This window comes from Semicossyphus pulcher, unplaced genomic scaffold (genome assembly GCF_022749685.1).
Source record: "Semicossyphus pulcher isolate SPU_LCO1_2020_fin unplaced genomic scaffold, fSemPul1.0.p SCAF_17, whole genome shotgun sequence".
In the NCBI taxonomy this organism is placed as follows: domain Eukaryota; kingdom Metazoa; phylum Chordata; class Actinopteri; order Labriformes; family Labridae; genus Semicossyphus; species Semicossyphus pulcher.
In genome coordinates this window covers 21,264,363-21,278,913 of record NW_027211681.1, presented here as the reverse complement: position 1 = coordinate 21,278,913, position 14,551 = coordinate 21,264,363, and the positions used below count along the sequence as shown (strand labels likewise).

Here is a 14,551-nt window from a genome sequence, read left to right as displayed (position 1 = left end):
TGAGAAATGTTTCTGGGTGTCACGCTTTACACAAATGCTGAATACTTTCCTAAAATCAGTTGGTTTTTTTTCTTTAAATGCAATGAACCAGACAGTCACACAGTATCCAGACCAATGACTGTATATATAGATGGACAACGCGTCTCCATCTGCTCCCATTGATGCCAAAATAGCCCCTGTGATAGGCACTGCCATCTTGCGATGGCGACGTCATATGGAGCCAGAGTCTGCGCAGCAGAGATCGGCGGGTCAAGCGGCCGTAGGCACTTCCGCTAACCCAAACACACACTTAACTTACCGATAAAACAGCAAGGATCCCGCACACCGGCGTGTTTAACAGCAGAACAGCTTCTTTGTGTTGGTCTGAGGTTAACGTTCACAGGTATGGAAACTTCAATGACTGTAGTGATTGTTTTAGTTACGTTTCCACTCGCAGATCGTCCTCCGCTCTGCTCACCCAGAACTGATTGGCTGCAGGAGCCGTATTTGTCAACAGAGCTGTCAATCACCCTTTTTACAGCATCAAATAACTGATTAAAAATAAACTTGTCATAAAAATGAACACCTGGCTTTAAATCAGCATGATAATAACTAACTATAACGACAGAAACCATGTTTGAGAAAAATTTATCGGGCGTGTATTTTGATTTTATAGTTTGACTCATGTCCCATCTGTTAACATGGAGGAGGCGGGCTTTATGACCTATACTGCAGCCAGTCAGCAGGGGGCGATAGAGAGGGTTTGGCTTCACTTTTAGGGAGCTGTCATGTTGTCCATCTTTTTATACAGTCTATGATCCAGACACACATTTTTTGTTGTCTTTCTTGTGCCAATAAAGACTATTCTAGCTACTTACTTACTTACTTACTTAAAAAAGCTGACAAAAACAGCTTTAATTTGGAGGGCTGTTTGTTGAGGCAAGTCCAGTATTAACCTCTCATTGTTATGTGGCCTTGTTATGAGCATATTTTATAGACTGTGTGCATGCATGGGTCTAAAAAATGAAGAATTACACAAAATAGCAACAACGTCACTCACACTATCAATAACAGTAAGATAATTTTATGTACAAATACAAATAAGCAAACAGAGATGTATTAAGATTGTCACTATTTTAACTCATTGTGTTTTGTTTGCTACTTGACTGTTTTGGTTCACTCTTACGGCTCATTGTGTTGTTTCTCGCAACTTGCAGAAGAAAAACAACAGCAACAATATAACATCTTTGGCTTCGTGCCATGCAGTTACATGCTCTCCTGCCGGCTCTACTCTCCGGCTCTCTTCTCCCAGAGGGATTTGAATTAGTTTCTCTTCTGCGAGGGAAACAAACTCCTGGATTTAATCTTTAAATTTTTTTTACAGAACTCCAGGTGGACTTTGAATCTCAGTGTTTCTGATTGAGTAAAGGGCCCCAGACTTCACTTCTGTATAAAAGGATGGGTTCAATCACTATTTTAAAAATCTTACGCCAAATCTTTATGGGGGGGTTGAGTATGAAAATGGTTTTACTTATGCTGTAATAAGTACAAGCTTTATCAGCCATTGCACTCACCGCCTTAAAGACCAGCTCCAGTCATGTTTTAAGACATATAAAATGCTCTGCTTGAAATAATAAATTGTGTCTGATGTTTTTTCTGCAAAATACGTTTAATTACCTTGTAAAAATCCTCCCGAGGCATCTCCTCCTCCTCCTTCATTAAAACTTCCTGAATCTGCATAGGCCCCGCCCACTATGCAAATTACCAACTGCCTCCGTGGTGAAAACAAAACACGTCCCTGCCATCGTTTAGTGACAACTTGTTGAAACTCAGCTAGCTTCAAATGTAGTAATTAGTTACGCTAACGTTAGTAGTCAGTGGTGAGTTTGCAAAAATTACGATCACAGTTACAGCTGGCTTGCACATCGCCGAAGTGGTTGCCATAGGTTACACGTAATGATAGGTATAGTCTCACCCCATCTATTAGCGAGATTGGCTCCTTAGGTTTGTGACGTCTCAAACCTGCCGATCTGAAAACGTGTTGTTCAGCCTGTCCTTGGTACACTGCAGTTTAAAAGCAGACAGGCCCAGCCATGGAGATGACTGCTGATGTTGTCCCTGATATGTCTTGTAGCAAAAACACCACATGGAGATGTTAACAAGGTTAAACACTTCGTTTTATTTTGTGATGCTGCTTTCTTTTGAAATATCAGGACTTAAGATCTAGATTTACTTTGATGATCCAGTTTTCACAGTAGTTATGGAGGACGTTTGTGACAGCAGTAATAAGTCCTAGTTATTCTTCCATCTATTAAATGTTTTGCATTGTCCTCTTTTTGGCTGACCGCCGGGGTCAGCTCTACACACGGGTCTGTATGTGACTGACTGAGTAACTGACTGACTGACTGACTCAGTGAAAGAGTGATGGTACTTTCAGAGCCCTAGAGAGAGAGTTGCAACATCGTAATGGCGGATCATGGAGCATATTGGACCTCCACTGTTGCGGCTCTGTCTATACAGCTCAAGATACTTTGTTCGGGGAGTAGGCGGGGCTGCTTCTCTGCTCGTCCACTGTCTTCACCTACGTCCGCAAGGCGCACCTGCTTTTACACACATTGTCATCGGCCTCATAAGGACAGTCCTTGTAACACATTGCCCACAAAAGCGCACATTGACCTGATGCGGTCAGCCACACACTATGTTTTGACCTAGTCACATTCAACATAACCACAGATTTGTCTGAGAGAGGTGGGTCTGGCATTTCTCCCTCCGCCTCTTTCTCAGCGGCCAGGTATACAACATGGCAGACAAACCGGTAAGAACGCGATGCGTCAACAACTGCAGCTGTTTTATTACACCACCAACACTTATTTTGCTAACAGAGACTGTGGAACAGAACCAACAAAGCAGTAACACACAGATGAGAACATTAGCCGTAAAGGGAACAGACACGCATAACTATCAGGAGTATGTACAAAACGTTTACACTGCCTGGGCACAAAGATATTTTCAGCCACATGAAGCACAATAACCAGTAGCCGAATTGGGAACAAGCTAACGTTAGCCTGAATGCAATGTACACAACGTCACACTAACCGCAGACATCTCAGCAATGTGGACACATTTTTTGAAAAACAAAAACAACAGAAATTAAGCAGGGGTAATTACCTGAACTGTGGCTAACAAATGCTCCAATGTTTACTCTTGTTTTGTTTCGAGCTCTGTCCAACTCTCTCTTTTTAGCTTGCTTTTTCCTCATTTGTCTTCTTCGTTTTAACACTCTTTGTAGCGTCAGCCACAGTCTTCAAAGTTGGGATGGGCAGTTTTTTCATTCCTGGTGGTTGTTTTCAGCCACTCTGACCACTTCACACTGAAGAAATTGAGCCTGACAGTGTGAGCATTGACGGGGGAGTAGGGCTGCACAGCCTGTGCACAAGCAGTGATTGACAGCAGCCTTTGAGACTGCTCGGCTCTGATTGGTTGTTGGGGCTCGGGAGCGTTGGGTTCTTGCAAATGCCATTAGGAGCAGTAGGAGGCGCCAGAGGAACATGATTTTTTCACAGATTATCTCTCTCATGTACTACTGCATGTTTAAAGTGACAGTTTGAGCAAATATGATAATAAAGTTAGTTTAATAATGTTATACTGAACCTTTAAGGTCAGTTGGACTTGTAAAATAGAGAAGCATGTTACGTGAAGGACGCTGTTTGCCGGCTGTGTTATTCCAGTTAAAAAAGAAATAAAATCTTGGACTTTGTAACAAGATCATTTGCATTTTTTCCATTAAAATCTTTTTTTTCTTTTTCTTTGAACATGTTTTGTATTTAATGCATACTCTTACAGTGGGAAATACATTTCTATGAACTTTTACAGCAATCAATCCAAAAGTTGTGGCAACATTTCTCTTCATATTAAAATGGCTAACGTAGGCAATGGAGTAAAAGTAAAGGTTTACTAAAATAACTGGCTTTTATTGCCTGGGGAGGATGAATGATTACCTGAAGTTTTGTGCTTTTTACGTATTTACTTTTGTCATTTACATTTTGGAAATGAAATATACAAACAGCTGCCTGCCCATCAAAGCTATGTTCTCATTGAGTCTGCATCATTTCCTAAATTACATATGCATTAAAAAAAACAACGATTAGCTTTGTCTGCATTTTCCAATAATCCTTTCAGTTTCCTAAATGTCACTTCAATGCAAGGGCATTCTATGTGTATGTACATGTTCTATGTATTACTGTATATAGCGCCATTAAAATAAGATAAGAGGTCCATAAGTCCGCCCTGTGCTCATCTCTGATAAAAGAACAAAGGCTCTGTCTCTTGCTGGCTTTGAGTTTGATGACTGGAGTAGGAGCAACAACGTCAACTGTTTGGACAACAGGTAGAAAACTCTTTTTTAAACGTTACTTTTTTTAACGTTACAAGATAGAGCCTTTAAAAATTAAAGACTAACAGAGATGTTAAACTCTAAAGAACCCCTCAGCCAGATCTGCCTCACGTAAGGCAGTGCTAAAAACACACATTTAATTAAAAAAAAAAATATTATAATCAATAATTGTTCACCAAAAACAAACGTCAAACATGTTCTTCTCTTCAAAACATCAGTGTTTTCAGATGTTGTAACTTACAGCGTTGGTATCAGTTTGTGCAGGTGGAAATAAAACATAAATGATGTATACAGTCAGTGTGTGCTGTATTAAACGAAATTCATTATTCAAGTCTTTTGTTTGCATTTCCCACATTGTGTCTCTCTAATTTTAAGGGAGGATCATGTTGCCTCACTGCAAGGGGTAATTTAAGCTTGGTTAAGTGCACACATGTGTAAAGGTGCAGTGCCAGCAGATGATGTAAGCACACCAACGCGGTATAAAGAGCGAGAAAGTCCAGCTTTGGTCAGCAAACGGAGAACTTTCACCGTTTTAAAACCTAACATCAGCACTGACCTTTACCTTTTGTCACAACAGACTGACATTAAAGAGTAACTGCACACTTAAACATGTTTTTTGAGCTGTGATCTAAATTATATTGCTGTACTGTGATGAAACTCATCAATGCTGACGCCATCTACCGTTTTAAATCAGCCCTGAATGTTGCCAGCCGGTGGTGACGTAGAGACCGTTACCGACAAAATTACATCATGAAATAAAAAATTAAAAAAAAGGAATGTTAATGCCTGTCAATGCACGCATGGTCGGGACATGCGCACTTGCATTGCCTCAGCTCCGAAAGCTTCAGCTTCAGGCATTAGTGGGGCTGGAGCCAACGGCTCGAACTGATAGGGCTTGGGACCACCACGGTCCTCCACAACATCGAAGTGCTCTGCAGGGGACTCTGGAGGGGGGAAGTCCTCCACCTCAAAAGAGCTCTCTGTGGCATATATGCCTTGTGACTCTGTGTCGCTCTCCGTTTTTTCTCTGGCCAGGGCAGGGGACGTCACTGAGCTGCCGGACACCCCCCCCCCTCAGCCCTTTGCCCACTTTGAGCATTTTTTGAATTTGTGCAGTGGGTGGAGTTATGGTCAGACCTGTGGGTGCAGTTACACTTAAATAGTGATGCCTCTGTATGAGCTACAAAAGCAAATGAAACCATCTGCTACACAACTGACTATATTATGTAGTCATTTTTGGTCACTGGGTTGGTGCCAACTTCACGCTGCAGAAACATACTTTGTCTAACTTTTCCACGGCAAAGATTCACAGTGAGTGATCTGATAGACTGTCACATGAGACGTTTTGGTCAGAAAACAGAACAGGATCAACAAAGACATAAGACATCCTGCTTTGTCCACAGGGGTTGCCAAGATCCAAAGACAAAATGAAAGTTACTCAAAGTCGCTTTAACGTAACTGACATAACCTGAGCTTTTTCTAAAAACCTGTGGTGACCAGAGGGTTCTGTTTGACTGTCTATCAAGTTATATCTTCTAATATCAATCAGTGACTTGTTCTGAGATTGTCTGCCTGAGAAATAATTAAATATAATTGTCCTTATCCACTCTCTGTCTTTCTCTACAATACTCTAGTTTCTCTTCTGTCATGTTCTCTTTTTCAACCCCCACTCTTCTCCGCCTGAGTCTCCTCCTCTTTCTGTCGCGCGCCCCTGTCCTCTGCTGTCGGATCGGGACCTACAGAAAGTGTATGTCAGCTCCGTTTGTGCCGGGCCACAACCTGGTGGGGGAGGGCTTTGACGTGGTCACGCTGCAGCGTAAAGGAGCCTACGTGATTGACGTGAAGACTTACCTCAACCCAAGAGGAACCTGTACTCTCTGCCGCAACCCTCTGCAAGGAAACAAGCTGCAGAAAGTGATGAAACTAAATTAAAAAACAATAATTCTTTGGCAGCTGAGCCTACTTTATGTTTGCTTTCTAATCTTGTTGTTGTCCCTTTAATTTTCAGCTGCCAGCGTCTGTTGTGGACTGGCATGCTTTCAGCCAATGCAATGCTGACCTTTATACCACTGAACACACCTCTGTCAGGTATGTTATTGTACAGCATTATATCACATCACTGACTGAGTGTTATCTATTTTCAGTTTAAGCAAGTGGTTACCTCTAGGGCTTAAAAATTAAGCCAATGCACAGCTGCCAAAACTGCAGTTCCACAAATGGCCACTTGAGGCTAAAACAAGTCATTGCCAATAGACACTGATGTTAAAATGTGCTACTTTAAAGCTGAAATAAACACATTTAAAATATATTAAAGTTGCAAAGTACATTTTTAAATGAAGTAGCTTTAATGGTGATTTTTGCATCCACAGCTCGCTGGTTAACACTTATGCCTCCCAGGAAAGTACAGACTGGAAGGTAAGAAACATCTCACAAGATTTCTGCATATTATCATCATAATTTTACCACTTGTGTTACATATTTGTCCTGAATTTCTATCTTAGAAACAAATCACAGTTATAGATGCAAAAGAAACGTATCATCCATAGAATGTTGAGCCCTTAATGCTAACAGAACAAGAACCAGTATACTGAATTTAAAGTATTCAGTGAATTTAAACTGTCACAGTTATTTGGATTGAATATCATGAAGCTTTTACCTTTTATCTTTTAATTTATTTCATCAGTTCGGCCTTAATCTTGATAAGTTTGTGTCTGCCGGCCTGGAGGTGGGAGGAAGTCGCTCCGCTGTGTTTAACTTTGCTTCACAAATGTCCAGAGAGGACTGGTACTCTTTCAGTACCCACAGGGTGACGTGCAGCCACTATCGGTACAGTGTGAAGATCCCTGCATCCTGAAGATTTTTCAATAAAGCTTAAGATAATTCATGTCATGATAATTTACTTGTCCGTCTCTGTGTTTAGTTACCGTGTGTCAGACAGACCGCGCCTCAGCAAGGAGTTCAGAAAGGATTTGGCCAGACTGCCAAGTTTCTACAACTCCTCCACCAGCGCTGAGTACAGGGACCTCGTACATACCTATGGCACACACTACATCCGTCTGGTTGGAACTCAAAGACACACAAAGCGTTTTAATTTCCTTATTTCACAAATCTAAGTTTTTGTTCTCAACAATATTGTTCTTCATCTCAGGTTTTCCTCGGGGGGCGACTCCGGCGAGTCACGGCAGCACGCATCTGTTTGTCCTCCCTGAATGGACTCTCCTCACATGAGGTACACGTTCATTGTACACACTGTGTGCGACGGTGCAAATGTTGTTAAACTGCCTTGAAAGACAATATTATTGAGTTAGACACAAATTAACAAACAATAATATAAATCAGTTGTATGTTGTTTCCCTAAACTACTGTTGAAATGTGTTTACATAATTGACTGTATGATGACTACTCGGTTGATTTATTAACTCAAACACTAAACATTGTTTCTGATTATGTAAATAATGTACAGATTTAGAGTAAAATTAACAAAAAAGTAGGTATGCCTTAGAGCAGTGGTTCTCAACTGGTATAGCCTCAGTACCCACCACCAACTCCTTAATGACAAATCGCAACTCAAATTTCTGAAATTTATTTAATGGAAAATGATGTAGTTTGAAGCTGAGACGTACCAAACATCAAAGTATGTCAACATCACAAAACACAACACGGCCTGACCTCTAAAACTAAGAGCCAGGACGTGCCCGTCAAGCAAAATGACCAGCAGGTAGCAGTGCAAGGAAAATATACGCTGTACAGTTAATTCAATGAACAGCCTTTTTTCAACCAACAGAAACTTAAAAAGTGCAACATAAATGCAACTGCTGTCGGGCTCATCAAGTTCCAAGAATGTAAATGTAACTGTAGCCTGGGTTACCCAATCAGTGGATACATGGAGTGTGAATAAACTACACTTGCAAAAGCTGCACGCATATCATAGGATCCCCATGTTCTTCAAAATAAAAGCGCGGCATAGAAGGGTTTTTTTTTCATGCACACATCTTTTGGTCCCGACCCACCAGTTGAGAACCACGGCTTTAGATTGTAGGGGCGGAGTAATTCGTATACACCCTGTTGTCCAAATATGGTCACTTCTGGTTCCAAAAAACCAAGATGGCGATAGGGGAGGCTTTAGGCTTCAAACAACATATAGTTGAAGTTATTTCAACTATTAGGTATTAACTATGATTTCTTTAGTTAGGTGGAAGGCAGGGTCAGAACTGATGTCACACTTGGGGGTAGCGGCATTGACTCACTAGCCGATTTCACCTGGAGAGGTTTGGAACAAACCAGGAAGAAGAAGAAGGCAAATCTATGGAAACAAAGACAGAGACAGCTGACTTTGACACACGCCCCACCACCACACACTGTCATTTTACTCACCTTTTAAAACTGAACTACATAGAAGAACGGGCTGGCCAACTGGACCGACGGAAGTGCACCCGACGGGTGTTCAGAGGAGTCGCCCAGGCCGAGTAAGCTGGTCACAGGGAATACGAACGGGGGCCTGGTGGTGAGTCAAATGCAAATAACCTCAGATAGGAAAGCTTCCATTCACCCAGGGAAGTGTAGGTCACATTTCCAAGTCTAATGCAACACGTAGGGAGAGGCACTAGGTTACGGGCTTGCTAACCGTAGATAACTAAAGGATTCACCAACAAGCCTGGTTTAGTGTAGCCGCACAACATACCATTTTTAAAGTCCAACTTAATGTTCAGGTGCAATCATATGCACTGATAACCACAGTCTATAAATATTGTTTCCCCTCCTGTCCTCCAGGTCCACTCCTGCTTATCCTTGGGATTCTCTATAGGCCTGGGGAAGATTACATTATCTAGTAGCCATGATTCTTGCTCAAAGGTCTTACAGAACACGGGCACCTCCGCCTCGCACGGCGCTAGTCTCCACCAACACTACACATCAGTGGTAGGAGGGACCGGTTGGTTGGGGGAGTTTTTACTCGCTCATAATGACTCCCTGGGATACACGAAATGGCTGAACACCCTTAAGAATCACCCAGATATAGTTTCATACTCCCTCAGGCCAATGTATTTGCTGGTGCCAAATGAGGCCCAGAGGGCAGGGTTGAAGGCAGCCATAGAGCAATATTTAGAAGACAACGCAGTGAAAAAATCTCCCAGAGACTCAGATTGTGGGAGTCACTTAAACTGCTGTCCGAAGCAGGTTTCGATGGGAACGCTGAACGTGATCATCGTCCGAGGCTGGGGTCTGAAAGGAGATCTTGGTGGAATCAACCCGACTGATGGGTGAGTAGAACGAGGCCAAGGATTCCGATTTTTAAACTTGAGAAGGTCGTATATGGTACAAAAATACTAATTATCTTCCTTGGTTTCCATGTTTACAGCTATGTTAAGTTGTGGTATGGTTCACACTATTACCAGACTCATGTGAGCAAATCAAATGATCCCTGGTGGAACTGTCATTATAACTTTGGCAAGGTCAGTAAATCCTCCTTAAAATAACTTCTATCCAATTATTAGGGCATAAAGAAAGTCTAATGTACTTTTTACAATGCAGAGTCATATGTGTTAATTATTGTGCCTCGACATCTGCCATGGCATTATGTGTTTGGGTTCTTTGTCCGTACTTTCCCGAACTTGTGAGCGGGATATCTCCAGAACAACTCGAGGGAATATCTTCAAATCTGGCACAAACGTCAGCTTGGACTCAAGTATAAACAAATCAGAATTTGGTCGACGAAGGTTAAAGGTCAAGGTCACTAAAATCTTTCAAAAACTCAAGAATCCATATGATTATGATACAATTTCCAACTCGTCTAATAGCATAAAATGATGACACTTTTTAGCCCCAATAGGTCAAAGGTCAGATACACTGTGACATCAATATTCGCTGGGGGAAAAAAACAATCTGGCCATTACTGCCGTCCCATTGTGGTAAACTCTGTACCTCAGGAACACCGGGAGGGAATAATGTCATATTTGGCAGAAACGTCCACCTGGACTTAGTTTAGTCATGTTTATTTTGAATATGTCAATAAAAACAAACAATTCTGCAATTTTAAATCATAGAGAGAGTCAAACAAAGTGAATAACAGATTAAAATAGCAAAAACAGAATGAACAGATCAGATTTTGATGCTCAAAGGTCAAAGGTCACTGTGCCTTCACCTCTGTCCCATTCTATAGAATTTTATTACAATGAAATAATAATAAAACTGTGTCATTTAATACCTGTTAGGAGACGCACCCCCTGTGCTTTACTCCTTTTGTAAATGTAACTGTCACACCTGCGCTAATATAGATTTTTTTTTTTTTTTTATAAAGGTGAACACCCACTCCACATTATACATAGAGATCTGGGACGATGACTGGCATGATGATGATGACCTCCTTGGAAGATGTTGGATACAACTGAGCCAGGGGACACACGGAGTCCACTGTGGAGCGAATCATGGCGCCATTGAGGTCCAATACACTCTGACCTGTGATGCTCACCTGACTGGAGACAAATGTGACCGCTACAAACCATCTCCAGAGTGAGGAATGCATTTGGGAGCCACAGATGCTGCTGTGCCGGTCTTTAAACTAAGAATGAAATCATATGCATTCATCCCTTTTTATAGTGATACAAACATTTAATCTGTTTGACAGAAGACATCTGTAAGATCTCTAGCGTAAGTAAGAACAAGCTCTGATCTTGAAGATAGGAAGGTTTCTGCAGGAAGCTTAGATAAGACAAAACTGCTTTAAATTGATATTGGAATTGGTCATTGTCAGGCTTAATTACGGCTGAGCACTTGAGTTTCACTCTCTGAGCATCAATAGGTTAGCTGACGAGAGCCACACCCTCTGTTGCTTGCTGTTGTGAAATCAAACAGGGGCGGGATTTTGACTAAAAAAAGCTATAAGATAGCTTGTATCTAAGATATCTTCTGCCCTTCCTGTCAAAAATACATGAGAGCACAGTCTTTAATCAAGTCACTGACTTCCTGTCCAAGAACAATCTGTTGGGAAGAATCTGTCAGGAAGATCAGACCCCACCTTTCAGAGCATGAAGAACACAACTGCTGGTACAGGCTCTCGTGATATCACGCATTGATTACTGCAACTCCCTCCTGGCAGACTTTCCTGCATGCATATTCAAATCCAGAACACAGCAGCGCGACTGATCTTCAATCAACCAAAAAACGGCACTTCACTCTGCTGTTCATATCCCTCCACTGGCTCCCAGTCGCCGCTCGCATCGCCCTCATCCAGGTCTACACTCCGTCCCGCCCACTACGCTCTGCCAATGAAAGGCGCCTGGTGCTCCCATCACAACAGGGCCCTTAGTCGCTAACTAGACTCTTCTCCTCAGTCGTCCCCCGGTGGTGGAACGAGCTACCAAACTCCATTCGGTCCGCAGAGTCCCTTTCACCTTTAAGAAGAAGCTAAAGACCCAGCTCTTTATGAACACCTCTGACCTTAATGATATTGATGCTATTGATGATGATGACATGGAGGATGTGATTTATGCTGACTAGGATTTTCATGATGATGATGATGACTATACTGATGTTGTTGATGTTGCTGACACTATACACTGCCTGTTGGCACCTGTGTCCGATCGCACTTGAAGCTGTTTGTTGGCACTTGCTGACTTTGTTCCCTCCTGTCTTGATCGTTGCTTTTGCTGTATTAAATCTCAGATGTACGTCGCTTTGGACAAAAGCGTCTGCTCGATGAAATTGTAACATTGTATCATTGTAAGTTCAGTCAGGAAGACCATATTGTTCATGCTGGTTCTATTGTTCACATCTCATACCTTTCTGATTGAAATATGGACGCTGGACAAAAAGAAAGAAACTATCTGAATAAATGAGATTGTGTTCAAAATCCCTCGTTCTCTATTCCCCATGCACTCATTAATTTACTCTAGTAAGAAGGAAACTGAAATTTCAGATAATTAAATATGACATAATGCCCTTTGAGATTGTTAGTTGACAATAGTGTGCTGACCTGAACATGCTTTCCCTTCTATTGTGGAAACTTACTATAAATTGGATGAATTGTATACTTATATAAAATTCAACACACACAGAAAGCCAGCTGACGAGCAATCTCGGATCCCCTCGGCTACAGTCAGAGACGATATAGCCTCTTGGGACACCGGTGAACGCGTCGGGTGATAAGCGATAAACGACTTCCCGACCTGCAATGACAATTGTTGTGCTTGTTTAATTCAGGTTAAAGGAAATAGGTGAAATGCCCGTAAGTCATACCTGAGGCAGCTTTGAAGGTTAGACTTAATAAGCGTTGGCAGACACATAGCTGGCATGTATCACTGGATTTAAACTCATAAATGGGGTTTAATTATTCAGCACGCTGTTAAAGCACCCCACCCTTAAGCAAGGCGCACAAGGCCAGTTTGTTTAGGTTCCCAGCAGCAGCAAGAGTAGGCCAAGATGTGAAAGTTCCTGAGTTGAAAACATGATTGTAAAATTAATAGCACAGAAGCGATGAAGAAAAACAATGTCGAGCTCAGCCCAAGCAAAGCCACTCCTTCATTAAACAATACCAGGTCAAAACCTAGTATGTGGCTGACCGCATCAGGTCAAGGTGTGCTATTGTTGCGTGTGTGGCGACAGACTTGTTCATTTTTTCATTTTAAATGCATGAAAACAGATGACAGTAGGTCAACAGGAAAATAGGTCAACACTTCCGTTGTGCTCTTTCAAAGTAAAAGCCCGATCTGGAATTCTGACTCCCCTCGTGTGTACACAATGCTTTTATTTTGAAATGTTTCCCGGGCCGTTGTTGTTGTTGTTTTTTATACCTTATTTGTAACTTTTCCAGCAAGTTATTTGATAGATTAAAGTCACTCACAGGCTCCTTATTGTGGTTCCTGCTTAAAATTCTTTGAAATAAAAACGTTGTCATAAGTCTCCCGCAGGTCATATGTATATATGTTAGGAAAAATAAATAAATAACAGCATGTTAAAAAACGTAACTTGAGTGCTTACTCCCCGGGACAAAGTATCCAGAGCCATGTAGGCTGAGAGTCGCGTCAGTGGAGGTCCAATATGCTCCATGATCCGCCATTGCGATGTTGCAACTCTCTCTGTCTCTACTCACTCACTCACATACAGACACATGTGTAGTGCTGACCCTGGTGGTCAGCCAAAAATATTCTGTTGCACACAGGTCGGGTCTAAATAAAGGACTTTCTACACTTCAGCACCAACTTTAGAAAGAGCGCAAAAGGTCACGTGACTGAGAGGAATGGCGTGCTGAACGCTCTTGCACACCTCTGTCCTTAAAACCTGATATTCTACCTCACAAAGACAATTCACTTGAACTAAAGAACTGGATTTGTTTATTTAAAACATTGCTGCCTTCTGCATGTCTCTTTCTGACTCTTCCCGTGATACCTGGGCCAAAACAAAGGAAAGTGAGCGGCGTGCAGCAATCAAACAAATCCTGTCAGACGAGCAAACACAAGCCTGCGCTCAGGTACTTCTAACTGAAGTAAGTAACCTCAAGGAGTCGTTTGAACGAACTTGGCAGCTCAATGAACGACCTGAAAAAAGAACTCAGGCTATTGTGAACAGAATCTCAAATGCCGAAAAAAGTCCTATCCAAAAAAGTGAACACGCTACAAACACAGTTCACCAATCTAGAGGCACACAGCAGGAGAAGTAACCTGGTCTTTGTCGGCTTGGAAGAAGGTCAGGGGTCCGTTTCACAAAGCAGGTTTATTGAAAACTCTGAGTCTGTTAACCCTGAAATGAGGGAAACTCTGAGTTTTCCGTTTCACAAAGGGAGGTAACTTAAGCTCTCGGTCAGTTACCGTAGTAACAGACTCTATGGACCTAACCTGGTCGCGAGCAGGTTTTCTTCAGGAAACTCAGAGTTTCGCTCTGTCTCCTCCCTCTAGAATATAAAACCGATTCGGTTTTATATTCTCTTATATTCTGTTATATTCTATCAATTCGACTTCCTCATTCATTCAGCCCGTCTCACACGTGTGTTTAAGTGGTTACCGAATTAAAAGAAGAAACGTTGCGTCTCTGTGCTGCTCTGATCCCTTTGCAAAAGTCTTTTATAATTATGATAAAAAAAATCAAAAGACAAATCTGTGTCAAAGTCATCATTTTTAGATTTTCCAACACCACTGCCGAGAGCACTCAAATAAGACACCTTAAATTATTGGATTTTTTTTATTTATT

The 14,551-nt window shown here is 41.8% G+C and overlaps 1 protein-coding gene across 1 annotated transcript; it reads left to right on the top strand.

Annotated features, from left to right (window-relative positions):
* Positions 1-6,019: 6,019 nt before the first annotated feature.
* On the top strand, positions 6,020-10,883 carry LOC138595334 (perforin-1-like). The gene is made up of 9 exons (XM_069666704.1): positions 6,020-6,286; positions 6,381-6,460; positions 6,742-6,787; positions 7,056-7,198; positions 7,293-7,431; positions 7,521-7,601; positions 9,143-9,630; positions 9,729-9,822; positions 10,668-10,883. Exons 1-9 carry the CDS (start codon positions 6,020-6,022, stop codon positions 10,881-10,883), a joined length of 1,554 nt encoding a protein of 517 aa, XP_069522805.1.
* The last annotated feature ends 3,668 nt before the right edge of the window (positions 10,884-14,551 follow it).

Bases quoted from the DNA above. Each gene is read 5' to 3' on its own strand.
- LOC138595334 (XM_069666704.1), top strand. From the start codon at position 6,020: ATGTTCTCTTTTTCAACCCCCACTCTTCTCCGCCTGAGTCTCCTCCTC. The intron at 6,788-7,055 runs GTAAGAAACATC...TTATTTCATCAG, and splicing joins AGGAAAGTACAGACTGGAAG to TTCGGCCTTAATCTTGATAA. The intron at 7,602-9,142 runs GTACACGTTCAT...CCTGTCCTCCAG, and splicing joins ATGGACTCTCCTCACATGAG to GTCCACTCCTGCTTATCCTT.